The 19,695-nt window shown below is 34.2% G+C and overlaps 1 protein-coding gene across 1 annotated transcript; it reads right to left on the reverse strand.

Moving 5' to 3' along the window:
• Positions 1-387: 387 nt before the first annotated feature.
• LOC132543098 (uncharacterized protein KIAA0825-like) lies at positions 388-19,576 on the reverse strand. The gene is made up of 24 exons (XM_060206554.1): positions 19,542-19,576; positions 18,570-18,735; positions 17,859-18,030; positions 16,670-17,330; positions 16,415-16,624; positions 15,698-15,844; positions 14,083-14,312; positions 13,511-13,654; positions 13,109-13,230; positions 12,506-12,659; positions 11,608-11,798; positions 10,818-10,997; positions 10,207-10,344; positions 9,825-9,915; positions 9,225-9,457; positions 8,599-8,653; positions 8,149-8,201; positions 7,826-7,968; positions 6,725-6,885; positions 6,007-6,148; positions 5,538-5,640; positions 4,031-4,134; positions 3,405-3,607; positions 388-2,128 (listed from the first exon to the last, which is right to left on the reverse strand). Exons 2-24 carry the CDS (start codon positions 18,713-18,715, stop codon positions 1,934-1,936), a joined length of 3,978 nt encoding a protein of 1,325 aa, XP_060062537.1. The 5' UTR covers positions 18,716-18,735; positions 19,542-19,576; the 3' UTR covers positions 388-1,933.
• Positions 19,577-19,695: the final 119 nt, after the last annotated feature.

Here is a 19,695-nt window from a genome sequence, read left to right on the forward strand (position 1 = left end):
CTACGCCAAATTTGGTGTCAAAATAAGTATGTTTACAGTATGCTGGAGGTTAATGAAATAAGTGAAATTCCATTTATAGACGTTAAATTAAAATGGATTATGGGAAAGATGATTATTTAAATGACAAAACCTGGTGATGTTCATGGTCATCCAGATTAAATATTTCGGAGAAAAAAATCTAGCACTGACCAGAAGCATTGCCAATACATAGAAATGGTGGACAACATGTGGAATTATATCTATAAATAGATACTGTTCAGCTATATTAAGATTGTATCTATATCTAAACAGGTGTGGTTTATATCTATAAATAAATATATGTCTATAAATGGAATACCTATAAATAGGTATAAGTGGTAAACCATAACAGAACAAATACAGGGAACTTATATATATACTTGTTTAGGTCATAGTGAACCCTGTAAAATGACAAAATTGTAGTGAAGATACACTAAAACAAAAAAACATCAACGAGGTTTTTGATTTCTGATTTCAATTTACATTTTCTTTGGTACTATTTATGTCAATAATGGAGAATGTCTTTATCTATCATAACGGATGTTAGGTGTATCCTGAAAGTACTCATATTGCTTTGGTATGTTAAGTGGAGAGTTACATAATCATGTGTCTTGTTTTACCAGAACAGAGCAAGAATGTGTCAGCAGAAATCTGATGGCTGACTAAATTTTCCATTACATTTCCTTTTTCTCTGAAATGGAAGAAACTTTTATGAAGCTATAACCTTCAATAAAATCTCCCCAGTCCTCTATCTACAGATATACCTGGTGTATCATAAGAGAATCCTAGAGTGCCAGCAACAAACCAATGACTGCCTGGATAGATCCCCACAGGCCAGTAGCATTACGCTTTGTGCCAGCCCATTCTAGAGACACAGCTCAACTCTAACAATTTACCTGATGGACAGAGTCAAAGACTCACCAGAGGCCAATTCCATCGCATGTACTGAACTCTGATGAACATCAGATGTAACATGTAGACCGAACAATGACCAAATACTATAAAATATCTACATTTGTAAGACAGGTCTTTGATATTTCCATTAAAAAATTAATGTACATGTATCAGATGTGATGAAATAAACCTGAATAGCTAAACATCTATTGATGTAAACAAATGTATTTGTTACCCAACATTTACACAGCATGATATATCACTACTTTCACAAATAAATATGTATTTAGAAGGGCAAAAGTAACTGAAAAGAAATTTTACAAAATTTCATTTCAATGTCATGGTTAATGTGGATACTTCAACAATTTCTTCCTGTGAAAAAATTTTGGGACTGTACACATAGACTCCAGATTGACGAAGAAATGTTGAGAGAATGTCTGAAAAATTTCAGCTATATCCTTGTAATTTGTTATCGGATCTAAGTGTTTCTATGAATGAGATCAGTCATTGAAGCAGCAGCATAAGCATGTATATCATAAGTTGAATTTGTGTTAATATTAAATATTGAATGGCACTAAAACTTCTAAAAAATATAACACTATATTAAAGATTTTAGAGGTTACATACAATGGCTATGTACATACTGTAAAATAATCAATTTTCGTGGGAGATTTATTTTAATTCATTTTGTGGGTACTCTCAATCCATGATTTAATATGACAACCCACTGTCATAATCATTTTAAATGCATTTATAGAGCTATTTTTATCCACGAAATCAAATGTCAATGAAATAGTGACTTTTTGAAAAACCACAAAAATTGAGCCTATGAAAATAATGATTTCACAGTAATGTAAATAATTTTGCCAGCAGACTTTCCCAAACTAACTAACATTAAATGAGGCGTTATCGAAGCACTATATCACACAGAGTTCAAAAATATTCTCTCCGTAGATGATCTACCACAACTAAAAGGAGACAACCACAAACTTGGGCAGTAATATTCTGACAGACACTTCATTCAACCGAGTTCTCTTGCTTCATTTTCATATGCAGATCGTAGAACTTCTACAGGTTTCTTTTCATTTTCCTCAAGGAAAGCTCCTTCTTGCATCTCATGTCGATTGTAGAGAAGTGTCCTGAATCCAAACTCACTAAGACCTAGATCAGACTGGAGAAGCTTCTGCCACTGTATCGGAAAGTTTCTGATCGCCTCCTTTGAAAAAATGTGAAAACAAATTGAATTATATTAAATTTACATTCAACAATTCCTTTAACATAGATAGACCCTTCTGTGATGTTACTCTTTCCAGATCCCGGTAATCTATTTTGTTTTATATATCACATTATCTGTATCCTGTTTCAGTTTACATTTTACCAAAGCATTTTGAAGCATGTTAGCTGATCACAAGAAAAAGCCTAGGAATAAGGCTGGGAAATTTACAGAACGTTAACAGTCAGAACTGAAAAAATACAGAACAGTGTTCTTTTTGTTTTCTTTTAATGACATACTTATGTAAGATTCTAAATAGAACTTAAGAAACAGATAGAGATACTGGTAACAAAAGTTATAAAAAGTTGCTCTGAGGTTAGGCCATATTTTTCCTTTTTAAAGCAAAAATTAGATGTACTGTTGTAAAATAAAAATGGTGTAAATTTTTGATAAATAATTATCATATTACAATATTGTTAGACAGATTGACAGGTAGAAACATCTGTGATGATCAGGATAAGCGAGAGCTGAACAAGGTGCAGAGCCTTCCAGATGTTGCTCTCCGGAATCCTCAGGACTGTCCATTAGCCATAAAGTCATTTCACAACTCAACCAGTTTTATAGTCTATCATTATTTCCAAAAAAAGGACAGTAAGGTATACTTTTTATTTGTTTATCATAATGTATTTATGTCAAAGTCTTAATAAAAAATTGAAAAATTTTGAAAATTATCCGAAAAAAAAAAAGCTGAAATGTAATGGAAAAGACATGGGTTTTCAAGACAGTTTTGCCAATAAAACAGATAAGATTTTACAACAAAATTGTCAATTATATCTTTATAACAAAAATTTTAGGGGACAGCTATGCATTATATTATACATTCCCTTGATATTCATGTAATACATTTATATATTTATTATGTTTTATAAGGTTTTTAACTGGACAAAAAATGTTTAATTCCTTAAAAATTTCAAAATCTGGATCAGTAGATCATAAGTGTGTATCTATGTGTGACCCTGGTAATAAATGTAATGAGGTAACATGTGTTTTATGTGTGTATTGTGGTGTAAATGTATCTACCATTAAAATATCCCGTAAAATCTGAAGGGATGGACTACATTAAATGGTAAAAATTAAGCAGCCTTGTTCTCCACTCAAGTACCCAGATAGTGTTAAAAATCTGGATTGATCGGGAATTATTTAAAAATATGAGTTATTCAAAATCTAAAATCATGAAATGTTAATAAAGAAGCCAGATATTATATAAGGAAAGTCATACATGATCAAACTTTCGAGTTCCAATCAGATCAAACTCCTTTGCTGGGTCAAATTCTTTCTGTGCTGTAGATTTCATGTTGGTGGTGAACACAGGAGGAAGTTTGTTGTCACTAGAGGGCAGCACATACTGGATATCAAGGTGGTGCTCCAGCCACAAGAAGTTATTGGTGATGAGGAAGTGAATATTACGTAGATCTCTCTGACCTAGAAACAAATGAATATGATCAGATAAATGCTGAAGTAGAGAATTTCTAAGTAACTTTAATCTTTCTAGTATTTCTAAGCACCTGAAAGAGAAATTCCTCTTTAGCCTAGAAATATAGGTTGCTGATTTGTGCAACAGCAGGGAAAGGACAATAAAATGGCATCAAATTATGTTATTTCAAGCTTGTATTTTTCTACACATAAAGGAAAACCTGTAGATTTGTTGTCTTTGTTATCTTTGATTTGTAGGGTGTCCCTCCTTAATGATTCAATACATATTGTAGGGGTCTTATAATGATACATATTTCCAATATTTTTCCCCCTTTTTTCACAAGCTTAACATTTCACATTTACATCTTAGGAATAAAAGTCTTATGGTATGAAAGACTTTAACAGGAGAATGAAGAGTGTAGGAAGTGTTACCTGTGTCTGTGTCAAGAATGTTACTGGCCAGTAATAAAAACAACTGCGCCATAAACTCATTGGTGGCCAGCTCCAAGATATTACTGTCATCTGTCTCAAATATCCTGTACAAATGATATACAGTCATGATAATAATACAATACTAAATGTGTGTACAAGCAACATATAAAACTGATGAAATGTTCAATAGGTTAGATATTTTTGCTGGGGATGTTGGCATGTTTTCCTCTCTGAACAACATACAGGAGGCCCATCACATTCCATCCAGATTAAAGCGAGTAAGGTATCTTGTTCAGGGAAAAACAACATCAGTACAAACTCGTCTGCATTTCCTGAGAAACACAAACTGCCACAAGTTGTGAACAACAAACAATACACCTTGGATCTCCATCTGAGATTGTGTAGGCAAATGCTATAACAAATGAGCTATCACAGCACTTACTTATCTAAGTCCCCACAAACAAACTTGTATAAACACAATATACCTATAAATATTATCCTATCTAGTCCCCACAGGGATGACTTACTTATCTATTATCCTATCTAGTCCCCACAGGGATGACTTACTTATCTATTATCCTATCTAGTCCCCACAGGGATGACTTACTTGTTTAAGTCCCTACAAACAAATTTATATAAACACAATATACCTATAAATATTATCCTATCTAGTCCCCACAGGGATGACTTACTTATTTAATTTATATCCCCACAAACAAATTTATATAAACACAATATACCTATAAATATTATCCTATCTAGTCCCCACAGGGATGACTTACTTGTTTAAGTCCCTACAAACAAATTTATATAAACACAATATACCTATAAATATTATCCTATCTAGTCCCCACAGGGATGACTTACTTATCTATTATCCTATCTAGTCCCCACAGGGATGACTTACTTGTTTAAGTCCCTACAAACAAATTTATATAAACACAATATACCTATAAATATTATCCTATCTAGTCCCCACAGGGATGACTTACTTATTTAAGTCCCTACAAACAAATTTATATAAACACAATATACCTATAAATATTATCCTATCTAGTCCCCACAGGGATGACTTACTTATCTATTATCCTATCTAGTCCCCACAGGGATGACTTACTTATTTAAGTCCCTACAAACAAATTTATATAAACACAATATACCTATAAATATTATCCTATCTAGTCCCCACAGGGATGACTTACTTATTTATTATCCTATCTAGTCCCCACAGGGATGACTTACTTATTTATTATCCTATCTAGTCCCCACAGGGATGACTTACTTATTTAAGTCCCTACAAACAAATTTATATAAACACAATATACCTATAAATATTATCCTATCTAGTCCCCACAGGGATGACTTACTTATTTAAGTCCCTACAAACAAATTTATATAAACACAATATACCTATAAATATTATCCAATCTAGTCCCCACAGGGATGACTGGAAAATGACAAGAAATTGAAATGAACATTAAAATAATTAAGATTTTGTTTTACTCACTCGCTGCTGATGTAACTACCAATGCTCTGGATCTTCTCCACGATCCATTCCTTGTTTTCTTTACAGAATTTCCCCGCTAAGCGTGGAGTGCCCTGACTCTTAGCTGAAACAGAGACATTAATTCTTAATATCAGTGAAATAAAATTTCTTTTACTATGACTGACTAAAGATAGAACACACTTGATTTATGTGTACAATGGAATCTCCTTACTCTGGACAAAATCATGTCCACAGTCTGATGAGGTGTGTAAACTGAAACTTGGTTGGTCAGGGCATTTTATACGATGGAAAACTTGTTAGTCTGGACATTTTATACAATGGAATTTTTGTCAGTCTGGACACATCTGTCTGGACAATTTATGTGATGGAATTTTTGTTAGTCTGGACATATCAGTCTGGACAATTTATACGATGTAAAACTTGTCAGTCTGGACACATCAGTCTGGACCTTGTTTATCTAGACACTCACACTTTGTGTAGACCAGTGTGCTGTATATACAGTCAGCCAAGAGAAGCAACTGATCCTTGTCGTTCTGACTGAGGGAGACTCCTGTGATAGACTGTATAAAGTTGAAGTCGGACAGCTTACACTTCAAACAGGTGGCTATAATCTGAACATCAACAGAACATAATAAGTATACTGGTATAAAAATAATATAAAAACTTACATGTAACCAAAACATATCACAAAAACAAACAGAAATTACATCAAGATTTACTGTACACAAACTTCAAGTGATGAAAAAGACCTGATCACTTGTTGGCAAATTAGTGCAATGATGAATTGGCATATCAACATTATTAGTTATGAAAACACCATACAGAAACTGCAAAAAGTGCCATCATATGTCAGCACGAAAAGCCCAATTAAATAGAATTAATACAAAAATGTTAACAGTAGTGAGTTTAATGTTAACAGTATTCAGTTTAAAGTTAACGTAGTCAGTTTAAGTCAACTTATCAACATCATAATTTTTTCTAATTCTTTATTCCATAAATTGAAAAGTAACAGTATTTATTATGAAAAAGCGCGACCAGAAAAAAAAAATTGTTTACAGACTGCATAAATTTTTTTTTTCCGAGATCATGATATAAACATGGCAAAACAATGTGAAGGCCTCCAACCTCTCCCACCATTCTCCAGAAAACAAAGGCCATAACTATGAATATTGTGAAGCCTAACCCACCTTGAGACTGGCACATTTGTGAGGAGACTTGATTCCCTTCAGTGTACACTGTTCTTGCATCATACGCATCAGGATACACACAGCAGTAGGCAGCACGTAAACATCCTCTGCCATCTGACCCAGGAGAGTACGCAAGGACACGTCAATGAATTCTTTATTTGCTGTTGAAATAAGAAACCATGTGAATATTCAAACACTTGGATATTACTCAATTTGAACAGATTATAACAATAATGAATTTGTACATAAACTAATATTTATTTCAGTGCAAAATTTTATTTAAAATTTCATAAATTGTGATTTATAATAAAAAATTGAAAGCAACAGAATCCATTCAATGTAAATCTGTTGCTTTAAAAGCTAATTTTTTATAACTATTAAAAAAAATAACAAGAAATACCACATACTGTCAAACACTTATTTTTGTGGGAGATATATTTGAATTGGTTTTCTATATATGAGTACTAGCTACATGCCATCAAACGTGTGTGACTTGGTGGGTGGGGGATTATATATGAGTACTAGCTACATGCCATCAAACTTGTGGGACTTGGTGGGTGGGAATTATATATGAGTACTAGCTTCTTGCTATCAAACTTGTGTGACTTGGTGGATGGTGTTTTATATGTGAGTACTAGCTACTTGCCATCAAACCTGTGTGACTTGGTGGATGGTGTTTTATATGTGAGTACTAGCTACTTGCCATCAAACCTGTGTGACTTGGTGGGTGGGGGTTTATATATGAGTACTAGCTACTTGCCATCAAACTTGTGGGACTTAGTGGGTGAGGGTTTATATATGAGTACTAGCTCCTTGCCATCAAACCTGTGTGACTTGGTGGATGGTGTTTTATATGTGAGTACTAGCTACTTGCCATCAAACCTGTGTGACTTGGTGGATGGTGTTTTATATGTGAGTACTAGCTACTTGCCATCAAACCTGTGTGACTTGGTGGATGGTGTTTTATATGTGAGTACTAGCTACTTGCCATCAAACCTGTGTGACTTGGTGGGTGGGGGATTATATGTGAGTACTAGCTACTTGCCATCAAACTTGTGTGACTCAGTGATGGGAGTTCATATGTGAGTACTAGCTACTTGCCATCAAACTTGTGTGACTTGGTGGGTGGGGGATTATGTGGAGGACAACCACAGGGTAGCTCAGCAAGTACAGTCATCACTGGCCGAATCTGATGTCCCGAACGGTCACTGGTAACCAAATACTCTAACACAGGCTTCAACACTCTGCCAAATAAAAATGGTGGACAACAACTTATCTCATGTTTCTTAATCTAAATGTATTGACTCTGATATCTTATACATTATACATTAAAAATATTTACAAAATGCATCTGTTTATAAAATCTCATATCTAAACTCATTAAAAAAAATAATGATAGTTTTAATAAGTTATGTAAAACTAACCTGAGAACAAATGGTTCCATTAGGTCAAATATTGTATACATCCAAACAGGAATCTATAAGTAAACAAAAGCTGTATGTAAATACAACTTCATTTCTAACATTAGGAACACTGATCAGACTTCCTACTTTGAGATTTTCTTTACTTGATTATAAGATTTATAATTAAATCTGGTAAAGTAGTGAATGTAATATATTGTGATTAGTTTATGCCAGAACAAAGTATGTGTAATAAATGTATACAGGAATTATTCACTCAATAAAATATTCATGAAAAGAAATATTCATATTCTGTAAAATTCAGTTAATGAAATATTAACTTTTTAAGAAAATAACCAATGAAATATCCATCTATTGAACAGAATAGTCATGTTACTTTATCCGATGAAATCAAGTTAACATTTACCATATAAATCTCATTTTTTTCTAAGTTTCTACAGTTATGATACATACATCAAAGTCGCGTCCTGGCACATGCTTCGTCTCCATATACACCCAATGTTCACATCTGTGATAAAATAATTCCAATCAATATTGATCACATTAACTGGCCAGTTGTGTGATATGCAGCCATGTCATAATATATTGTAAGAATCATGTGTAATAACACTACAGTGATGTCATGAATAAGTCACATCATAATGACATCATTTGATTAGTAGTTGAAAACACACCATCTTCGTCAAATAAGTCTGTCATATAGAAAAATTTATTTTGAAATTTTATGGGTTTTTCAGAAATACATATGATAAGGAGAATCATGATGTTAAATGGAATAAAACATGATCAGATGTAGACTAATCTGCACCTGATACAGAACTGAAAATGTCATAAATCAAAATTATTGAACTCCTTTAATATATACCAGGTTATCATGACACTCATGTCAGATTTTCCATATATTACAGAAAAAAAACAAGTTTATCAGGAAAGTTATGTTCCCAACATTATGTCTAGATCAACAAAATCAATGTCTAAAAAGTTATCAAATACAACTGATAGTATCAAAGCAACTCAACCATGCTTCTCATTCCACTTAAGAAATCTAACGCTATTGTCCAGAGTTTTAGGAGACATACCTGTCAATCACAGGAACAATTGCTTTAGCAACAGCATCTGGGAAATGCTGGGAGCACGTGGAAAGAACACTGACAATGGAATTAAAAAGTTGTTTGACATCTGGGTCAGAGGTCAAGGCTGCAACATTTGAGGTCACTTCCTTTCTTGGTGAATTGTGGGAGTTTTTATATGGATTGAGAACACTTTGTGTCAGGAAGAGAATTGGGAGGGTGAAATTCTTCATCACCAATGCCTGAAAAACGATTAGAACATATAATTAACTGAATGGTTTCTATTGTTGCATTCAATTTCCTATCATCTGGCAATAAATTAAAAAGTTATTGTTTTCTTGGTTCACATATACACACAAACCACATGGCAGAGTAAAATACAAATTCTGAAATCAGAACTGAACAAAGGGTCATAATTCTGTTTATTGTGAAGCAATAAACATTAATTCACTGTGCAACATTTTATCACACAAAGAGATAACCATATATAAAATGGTTAAATTGTAGTGTAGAGAAGATGTGCCCCAATCAATGTCACATGCAGCCAGAGAAAAAAATATGAGTTAAAAAACCTGTCCTCTTGTCTTCTTTCACTCAGAGTAACAGTACCTTGACTATCATTGCCCAGTCAATCTCTGGCTGACTCAGAAGAAGCTTGCACTGGATGTAAAGTGCTGTGGTTGTCTGCATGTCATCGTAGCTGTAATCATAAAATAAGCACCAAGATCAAGTTTCTGCTGCCATCAAATTAAGTCATAGCAAAATATATTCCTTATTGATGAATCTTAGGTAAGCAAGTACTTTGCCCTAAATGGCTTAGCTTTTACAAAAATTAGGCATTCAATGTATAATAACTCAATCATTTAAAACAGATGCATCTTGTCAGAATTTAGACTCTTGTCTTGAGAATTTGGTCTTGAAAAGGAGAATACTCTTAAGTTTTTTCATGATAGTGACTGTATAAAAAGTGCCTTCATGAAGTGACACTCACTGCTTGTGACCAGCCTCGAAAATAGTTGGTTGTATCCATGACAACCAGTCAGTGTTTGATCCTGGGACGTCTTCTACTGGTGAGACAATCTCTGATGTCTGTTTGTCAGAGCGCTCATAGAACCCTCTCTTAAAAACTCTGTAACACACAAAATTGATAAACCAATAAAAGCGAAGAAATTGCTTGAGTCGTTACAAACTATAAAATCCCTTCAAAGCTACGACATTGCTGAAACTATCAAAAACTACAAAATTATTATGCCATTATAAACAAATATATCTTCAGCCATCTTGACTGCAGACTGAGAACGCAGTCTGTGAGTTTCTACATCTATGGACATGTCCGAAAAAAATTAGAGTTAGAGCTACAACTATACTTTGACAGATTTACACAAACCAATATCACCTTTATACAACAGTATTTCTTGGTAACAGTATTATGTGAAGGATTTTCTGCTAGAAATTTAGTAATTGTTTCTATGCAAGCTACAACATCTGGTACATGCTCATAGTGGATATCATATGTAAACACAATTGGAAAGACTTATACTTTCTACACATATGCTTTAGACAAAGTTTCATCATTTTCCATTTCTCTATCTCATCACTTACTTGTACAAGATGTCCAAGGGAGAGGTGACGATGGCTACACTGGCCAGGAGAGTAGAACAAAAGTTCTGTATGAGATAGTGTGGGAGCTGTGAGTGACCAACATCCAGATACATAGAAACAGAACTACAGGCTGGCAATAGGAGCTCTCCCATACACAACAGTATAGACAGCACATCCGTTCTGCATAAAAACAGGTCTCTTCGTCATCAAAAATTGATTTTCTTGTTCCATACATTCTTTCTTCTCTTCTCTAATGTTATCAATTTTTTGTTATTTTTTTAGTCTTTTCCCAATTGCAAAAAACCAAGAACAAAATTAAAAGCAATCCACATTTCCAATTTCTTGCAAAACTTTAGCGGTAAAAAAAGTATTAAAAGGTAACAACTCTACAGGAAGCAGGAAATAACACAATTATTGTAGAGTGGATTTCTACCATTCAAAGCATTCAAATTCAGAAATGTTTTATTTTCTATCATATTTTTTCATTGGGTTTACCATCCCATCAGCAGCCAGTCATTTTGAGGTTGATTTTTTTTGGGATAGCTGGTAGCTACCTCAGAGAACAACATATAAGAGGCACATTACATGCCACTCAGAGTGATTGAGATATAGTGTCTTGACCTTGGACACAACCATGACAGTATAGAACATTGGCAATTTCAGAAACCTGATAAACAGACAGGGAATAATCATGTATGACTGAGGTATTCATACGAGAATGAAATGTCCGATAGCTAATCATGCAGATTCTTGAAAGTAAACCATCAAGTAACACTAGGCATGTACCTACCTGTACTGTTCTGTACGCCTGTAGGATGGTTTGGCATGAGCGTATCTCTTGGTGAGGATATGTACAGATTCATGTAAGACTTTACTGTAAATTCGCTGCCCAAGACGTGGAGGACACATCAACCAGGCATCATGGTGCAGACCACGCATATGGTAATTCCACATCTGTATGGTAAAGGAACAGCGCTCTCCCTACAAACCAAAATAACACATTATATAATTCTAATATTAGCGAGAACAAGACATCAGAAATGATATAAATTACATTTAGGTTCAACATTAATAGATAGGCAATAAAAAATAGCCCAGTGTATGAAATCATCAAGGATCATCTAAAAGTAGTGACAGTGAAATTGACCCAACAACATGAACAAGTCCTTTAAAGGTGTGTGAAGTTAGATCAAAACCCTACAAAGAATGAAGGCTGTCAAGGATTTTCTAAAAATAGTAAAGCTGACCTTGACCCTATAACACTGTAATTTAAATGTATAAGATATTATGGTCCTTTCTAAATGTGTGAAGTAACAAAATTCATATGGGAATAAAACAGCTAGAGAACTAACAAATTTGCGCACATATGTACATGTGATGTACATGTACACATAAAGATGTGTGTATGTAGATGTAAAGATGTCTGTATGTACATGAATGGTAACATCCTAATATCCCCTCCAACTTGGGATCAAGTTCTGAAGAAATTTTCAAACCAATATGTTAATGAGATACAAAATAACCACTATACTATACTTGCAAAACAAAAAAGGTGGAAAAACTTTCATTCTTAAGCATGAGAAATGAGCATTCTATATTTGAACCCAGCAAAATGCAGAGACTTTATCATCAGAGTTTCATGAAAATGGCACTCTTATACCCTGTATCAGTAACTCTTGTTCAATTACCTCAAAGAACTCTTTGGTGTCAGCCCAGTTGTTGCTCTCAGTATCATGTAGGATACTGGTGGCCATGAAGTTATTATGGATTTCTGTGGTGAGCTTACTCAGGGCCTCCACCAGTTCCTCATACTGCTTATACAGCACTGAGAAAACCTTTTTACTATCAACAAAACAACATACAACATCTGATTGTCTACAAAAATATAAAACATCATCTAAATGTCAATAAATTAAACAAAATCTTTCAATGTCAACAAATGTACAGGATTTCATTGTCACCAAAAGTATACACAAAAACCATTTATACGTCAACAAAAGTATACACAAAAACCATTTATACGTCACCAAAAGTATACACAAAAACCATTTATACGTCAACAAGACATTTCAACTGTATATCTGTGGAAGATTCTGCAAATGTATTTAGAAAATTGTGAACATTTCTGAATCTTCCACCAATATAAGTTCCAGTGATGACATTCCAACACAAAAAATGAAAGGACATATTCTAAATTATGTTTTGTATTCTTGAATCAAAATTATGCCATTTTATGCAAAATATGCCACAAGGATAAAATCCAGTGATTTGAGATATTGTGATAGAGGTACCTGCTATCCTCAGGACTAAGCACTGACTCGTAGTGATACAGATGATTCCTGATGTAAGCAGCACTGGATAGAATAGCATATAAACTCTTCATGGGAGCATTCCGTGGGATGTCGCCACTCAACTGAAAGACCACAAATAAAATCTTAAAGCATATATTGATAATTACTAGCAGTGTTAAAATTTCTCTTCAGAAAAAAACTAGTTATTTGAACACAGGACAACAGCATTCTTGTTGATTTTCCAGAAGGAAGGAATTAGTTGATTTAAAAATTGTTCTCAAGCAATAGCAATCAAATTTCAACTGACATAATCCAAAAGTAAGATTCTCATTTGGAGATATCAACAATATTTACTGCCCAATTAACTGATATTCTCTAGAGTGTGTAATATAGCTTTCTTACCTTTGTGAGATGTACATGGAAGTTCTGTAAACACAGATTAGTCGAGTCCACAAAAGCAGTCCTTACGCAATGAAGTACACTGTCAGATCCTGCCTTAGCAAAAGGCAACAGAAAATCCAACTCATTCATGAAGTCCAGCACAGACTGTAAAAGCAAACAGAACATACTAGTCCAAAACAAGTTAAAAGTACTTTTGTCTTGCTCAATAGCAGAGATATCAGATCCCGATTCCCTCAAAACTGTAGTTATTTTGTTCACTTAAGCTTCCTTCCCTCCCTTTGTGAGAGACTTAGGATAGCCCAGCTTCCCTCCTTACCACTGAGACAGACCATTTAATAGTTCAGCACTCCTCTTTAAAGATTTTTGATAGATTTGGGATAGTATAACTTGCCTCCCTACTTTTGTGACTAACTTGAACACTTGGAATAGTCCAGATTCCCTCCCTTCTTTAGTTATATACTTGAGATAGTCCAGCTGCTTCCCCCATTCCACTGTGGCAGACTTGGGATAGTCCATATTTCTTTTCGATCTTAATAATAGAATTCAGATACTTAATCAACAGAATTCCCTACCTTTGTGATAGACTTGGGATAGTCCAGCTTTCCTCCCCACATGTCCTCTCTAACCATCTCTGTCTGCAGGACATGAAGTTCTATCCAGTCCTTCAACTCCTTGTCCAGTGTAGTCTTCAGGAGGTTGCGTATCTGCTTGTCAACACATTGTGATAAATCCTTAGCAATCTTTTTGAACATGAGTTTCCATTCCCATCTTAGTCTCTCCTCTGCTCGCGCTTTCTCCACAACTGTAAACAACAAGCCATATTTGTACTGTCTTTATTTCTTCACCAACTGATGATAGATTTTTTCATAATATTAAACACCTCAACACAGTCTTTAGAGCTTTATGACTGAATCTTACTGCATAAGTCCTAAGCTCCTTACTGTCCACAGAAAGGGCTAAAGAAGGCATCAATTTGTTAGCTGTGAGCTACCAGTGAGTATTTTTTTGTTGAATGGCACTGTGTTTATCAATAAATGCTTTCTTTATTATTATTACTTTATATATACTCAAACCTTGTTATCTCAACCTCGGCGGGACCATGGGGAAACTTTAAGATAAATGAGTATTTGGTTTAAGTGAGTTTGAATGTTTTGTGTACAGTTAGGTAAGGGCTTAAGATAACATGGTTTGAATGCATGTATCTTCTGCCAAAACTGTTTTCTCAGAAAATGTAAATCATACCCAGATTGATGATTTAATGTATGAAATGATACATTTTATTGAACTTTTTATCAAGTCTATAGCAACAATAAGAAATTTATCAAATTCAATTAAAAAATCTGACAATTTCAAATGTTTACAAAAACAGTAGTACAGTAGTAGCATACATTATGTTTACTATGGATTCTTTTGTCACAGCAAAGATGAGTTTTTCTACTGTAGTTAAGAATTATATCTTACATACATAGCCATAAAGGCATGTTGTCTGTAATGTAGGGAGAATCAAATATTATTCTTGACACGTTAAAATGTTTTCTTCAGATAAGAAAATATATACATGTATACATGTACATATATGAATGATCAATGAAGTAATAATGACAGTACGCACAAGTGCATTGTCAAATTTTTGTGGCAATCTGCCTCAAAGAGCATAAAGCAAATACAAAGTTATAAAGTTAAATCGAGAGCAGTGGTGCAAATTTTTGTGCCTTGATAATCCCTTCATCCCATGAACACCGAAGGCACTTTATAATGGGCCAAAAAAACATCAGAAGTTATTGTATAGAAGATGGTGATTAAAATATCAAAAATGTTTTATACAATCTCTGTATGTTTTGCAAGGTACCTTCATCACTTTCATCAGACCAATGACCAGTAAGAAGATTTTAGCACTGACTTATAAAAGTGCACAAGATGGTCATCAATCGACTGGACTTCAGCTGCACTACAATCTTGGTATATAAAATGATGTATACATCATCAGGAAATCATACAGAATCTTCCATATGTATGTTTGGTGATCACAACGTACCACCCCTAGAGAGCTGATATTAAGGTTACCCTTTCTTCAAAACCTTGCCACTAAAACATTGCATATTAATCTTTCATCTGATGAAGGTACTGATTATGATTTATAAACATCTGCTGTTCATTCCTGAGACGAGAGAATTAAATTTCACATACCTTTCGGGGCAGGCATGTTGTCTGTGAGAGCTGACAATGAAGAGCCAAATGATGAGAAGCTGTCTGTGAAGGAGACATCATCAGCATGGCCGCTGAAGCTAACAGGTCGACGTACTGGTTCAGGACTGGAGCTTGTCTTCAGAACACCTGAATTCAGAAATGGAAGAGATATTTTACTAGTAGCAAAGATTTTCAAAATTGATCAAAGTTCTTATTTGTAAATTGTTCAAAATTCAAATAATGATAAAAGGGAATTAAATGCTACTTGCATACAGTTTATTATTTTCAAAAAGTTCTATAGTTCTCTCTTTTTTTGAAGATGAAACCAAACAGCAAAAGAATGTACCTTGAAAACAAAGTTACCCACAAAAAGAGTTCAATTCATTAACTTCTTTGAAAAATACATTCCTTTTATCAAGCTTTTGATAAAACCACAAAAATTTGAACCAATGAAAAAGCACAACATTTGCAGTATATTCTCTGAAAACTCTCAAAGATTTTAACAAGATTTGAGAAATGACCTGTACAAATAACAGTTTTTATGTAGAATTGTTTCAAGCAAGTCCAGAACACCATTTCCAAACTTTTGATGAATCTCATTTCTATGAGAAAAAGTAAATTCCACAGAAAAAGCTTGAGTTCAAGACTCAAATATCCTAGTTATGGCAATAAGGAAAAAGGGGGAGATATATGACATTAATGCATGTAAAGACTTACCTCTTAGACTGCCCTTTCTCTTGACTTTTTTGCTTGAGATTCCTGCATTATCCCATGCAGCACACTTTAGTAAACTTTCTACATGTTCCTCAATGTGAAGTACAGCAGTGACCACATTGAGTATGGACTCTATGTAATCTCTTGGCAGACTAAAAGTTGAGACTTCTTCATCATCAGGGTTAGTCGACGATACAGACTCCAGACTGTGGGCTTTCTCCTTTTTTCCAAGTTTGTTATTACTTTTTCCTAAATGACTGTGGTCACTGGAAGATTGAGGGGGCTGCTTGTGAATAATTTCTTCAATTTCTTCCCAAATGTCTTCAACAAGTGCAGACATTTCATCTGAAAATTTTTCTAGGTACATGTCATGCATGGCGCGTGCTATATTAAATGACTTTTTGAACACACCAGAATTGAAAATAACAAAATCTTCATCAATCATCTTTAAAATGATATCCGCCAGTTCTCTACAATTTTTTGTCACAGCCACAGAATTATATGACTCTGAATCTGCATCAGGAAGGAGAGTATGGAAACAGTGGTCCAGCTGCTGTGATCTCAATGTCTGATATTTAATGAGCACATCTTCTGAAGGGTACAGTGTGGACAAACTCTGGATATATTCCATGCGTTTGTTTTCATACAAATCCACTACTTGCTTTTGGCTGTCGATTGGAAGCTTTGTAAGACGATCTGTGAAATATCTGCGTAGGTGCAATGCTATTCTATCCCATTGCTGACTGATGTTTTCCTCACAGTTGTCTGTGGCAATGTTAAGAGAAGCCATAGAGGCCATTGGATCTGTCCCGCGAGGCCTGCTGGTGTGAGGGAGAGACAGGCCCTCAGAGGAGGACAAGGACAGTAACTCTTGTAGTATTGACTCCTCACAACCAGGGTGCTGCTCCAACATACCACTCTGTAAAGTTTTAACCAAATAATTTTAAATAATAAACAAAATTTATTGATATAATTCATTGGTTCACAAATATTTTTTGAAAGTTAATAATACAACCATCTGCCGCATCAAGAAACCACTCTGTTGCAAAATTAAAATGATTTGATATAAAAAAAATTTTAAAAATGATATGAATAGTTTTTTTTCTGTGATAAAGAATTATTTGCTTTTAAAGATAACTTGTTAATAATAACCATGGAATAAAAATGTTTCACAACAGGATTAAGGGAACTTTTGAAGTGTTCATTATTAAATAAGAAATAATTTAGGGAAAATTAATGTTGTTTCAATTTCTCATACTTTCAGTTTAAAAATACCACACCATAAGTGTTGTATCATTTTACAAGAAGTCAAAAATAATTAGTCCATAAAATACATCAAAATAATGTATAAATACAAGGTATCATAATTTTATTCTTCTATCTGAATAATGATTTACAAACATCACACCATGATTAGTTGTAATTACAATTTTATAATAAATCTTACAATATGACTTAGTATTGTATGAACATCTTCTGGTTCTGGGTCATAACATGAATCTTTCTCTAGCATGTTGGCTGCAATCATGTTTGCGATAGCATCTCTTGGATCATCCCATTCTCTGTTGCCTGGTAGTTTGTTGACAGTGTTGAGAATATCTTGTACACATCTGTCTAAGCTGCAACAAACAATATATATACATGTGTATATACACAAACACACACATTATTCAAGTAGAACAAATAAACCCACATATAAACAAAGCAAATGACACATTATTAATGTAAAAACACATTCTTAATTACATTTCTGTTTATTGCATCAAATAAGATGCATTCATTAATGAAGTTAAGTGTTATATAAAATGTAAAATATTATTGACAAAATCACAAATAACTAATTCATAATTTTCAATAGGTTGAATATAAATATTACATTGATGAATGGTTGCTTGGTCACAAAAATGCTGGAAAATTCAATAAAAAGAACAAGTTCATTCATAAGCCCAAACCTGTTAATGCGAGACCTCAAGAAACAGGCTTTCCTTCTAGTCTGTTATGTTTTTGGTATTTTTCCAGTGTACAATTTTACATCAAGTCCCCAATTCAAACTCTACTCTATCACTTCTTAAATCAATCCTTGGATCACTGACTGATAGGTTCTATCTCTGTAGAAAAAATACTTCTGGTGAGGGCTGCCTCTGTTATAGACTCTTACTTTCTAGTGTTATCTTCTAACTTGGTGTCCAAGTCCCCTATGTAGGTGTCCAGGGCAGGGATGCTGGGAACACCCTTCTCCAACAAGGACCGTATAGGGGGCACCAGGTCCATCTGGCCCTGTGATCTGGGAGGCTTCTTACTCATGGCATTGTAGATGTCACAACCTGAAAACGGATACAGTGAATTCAGAAGAATGTTAACTACTTATTATTTGCCTGAAGTTTTAAAACATGGACACTGAATCAACAGACAGATTTTTTGTAGGAATTGAAAATTTTAATGAGCCCAACAGGAATAAAAAGAGTTCAGAACTTAGATATCCGAGACCCAATCCTCTTCACATTTATCTGAACCTTTAAATGCCACTTTTCCCCAGTACAAGGACTGTACATGAGAGTTGAAATGTTAAGATTATAATTCTTCTCCCTTAATTCAAATAGATTCACACAAGTTCACATCACTGTGTATATCATATATATGACCTAGTGAACATTGGGGACTCAAATATTTTAGTTAAGCATTCGTGCTTTTCCTGTGGAACTCACAGAACTTCGAGTTCAGAGTAAGGACTCGTCAAAATTGTGGCATAAGTGTCCTGTAGTCGTTATTTATAAGACATTTTGTAGAGGGAAGCCATAAAGCCATCTGGTTTACAGTATTTCATCCTGAATTTTGATACGTTGTTCTCATACTTCGGCCTATTTAGGAGTCTATCAGCTCCGGTTGCCCCTTGCGCAACAAATGTACACCTAATATTTATCAAAAAGTTTCCATTTTAAAAAAGTATACTAATAGCTCAAAGATTTTTCGCTGAGTTCTTTGAAGGTAAAAATGTCGGGACTGTCCGATAAGTATTGACAGCTGCAGCTTTTAACATGCTAAGATTGCTATCAGTTGAATATGCTAAATTCCTTTATCCATAAGTATCAGCAACGCAGCTTAAATGTGTGTGCGTTCCAATACAACTTACCATGATATTAGATATATAGGCAAACAAAAAGGAATGTTATGTGCTCGTTATCACGCTCCCTCATGTACTTTTTTGCAACCATCACTGTTTTTCTTACCGGAAGTAAACAAAAAGAAGTACGTAAAACGACTCCGTCACCGGATGATATTTCCGG

The sequence above is a fragment of the Ylistrum balloti genome, unplaced genomic scaffold (genome assembly GCF_031769215.1).
Source record: "Ylistrum balloti isolate Yb309-2 unplaced genomic scaffold, AGI_CSIRO_Ybal_v1 Utg369740, whole genome shotgun sequence".
NCBI classification, from domain to species: Eukaryota; Metazoa; Mollusca; class Bivalvia; order Pectinida; family Pectinidae; genus Ylistrum; species Ylistrum balloti.

What these genes read in the sequence shown, in the direction of transcription:
- LOC132543098 (XM_060206554.1), bottom strand. Translation starts at nt 18,715, where the DNA reads ATGAGTAAGAAGCCTCCCAGATCACAGGGCCAGATGGACCTGGTGCCC. An exon ending in TGCCAGGACGCGACTTTGAT is followed by an intron (nt 8,202 to 8,598) that starts GTATGTATCATA and finishes GTTTACTTATAG; the next exon opens with ATTCCTGTTTGGATGTATAC. An exon ending in CATTCTTGACACAGACACAG is followed by an intron (nt 3,608 to 4,030) that starts GTAACACTTCCT and finishes ATTTGTTTCTAG; the next exon opens with GTCAGAGAGATCTACGTAAT.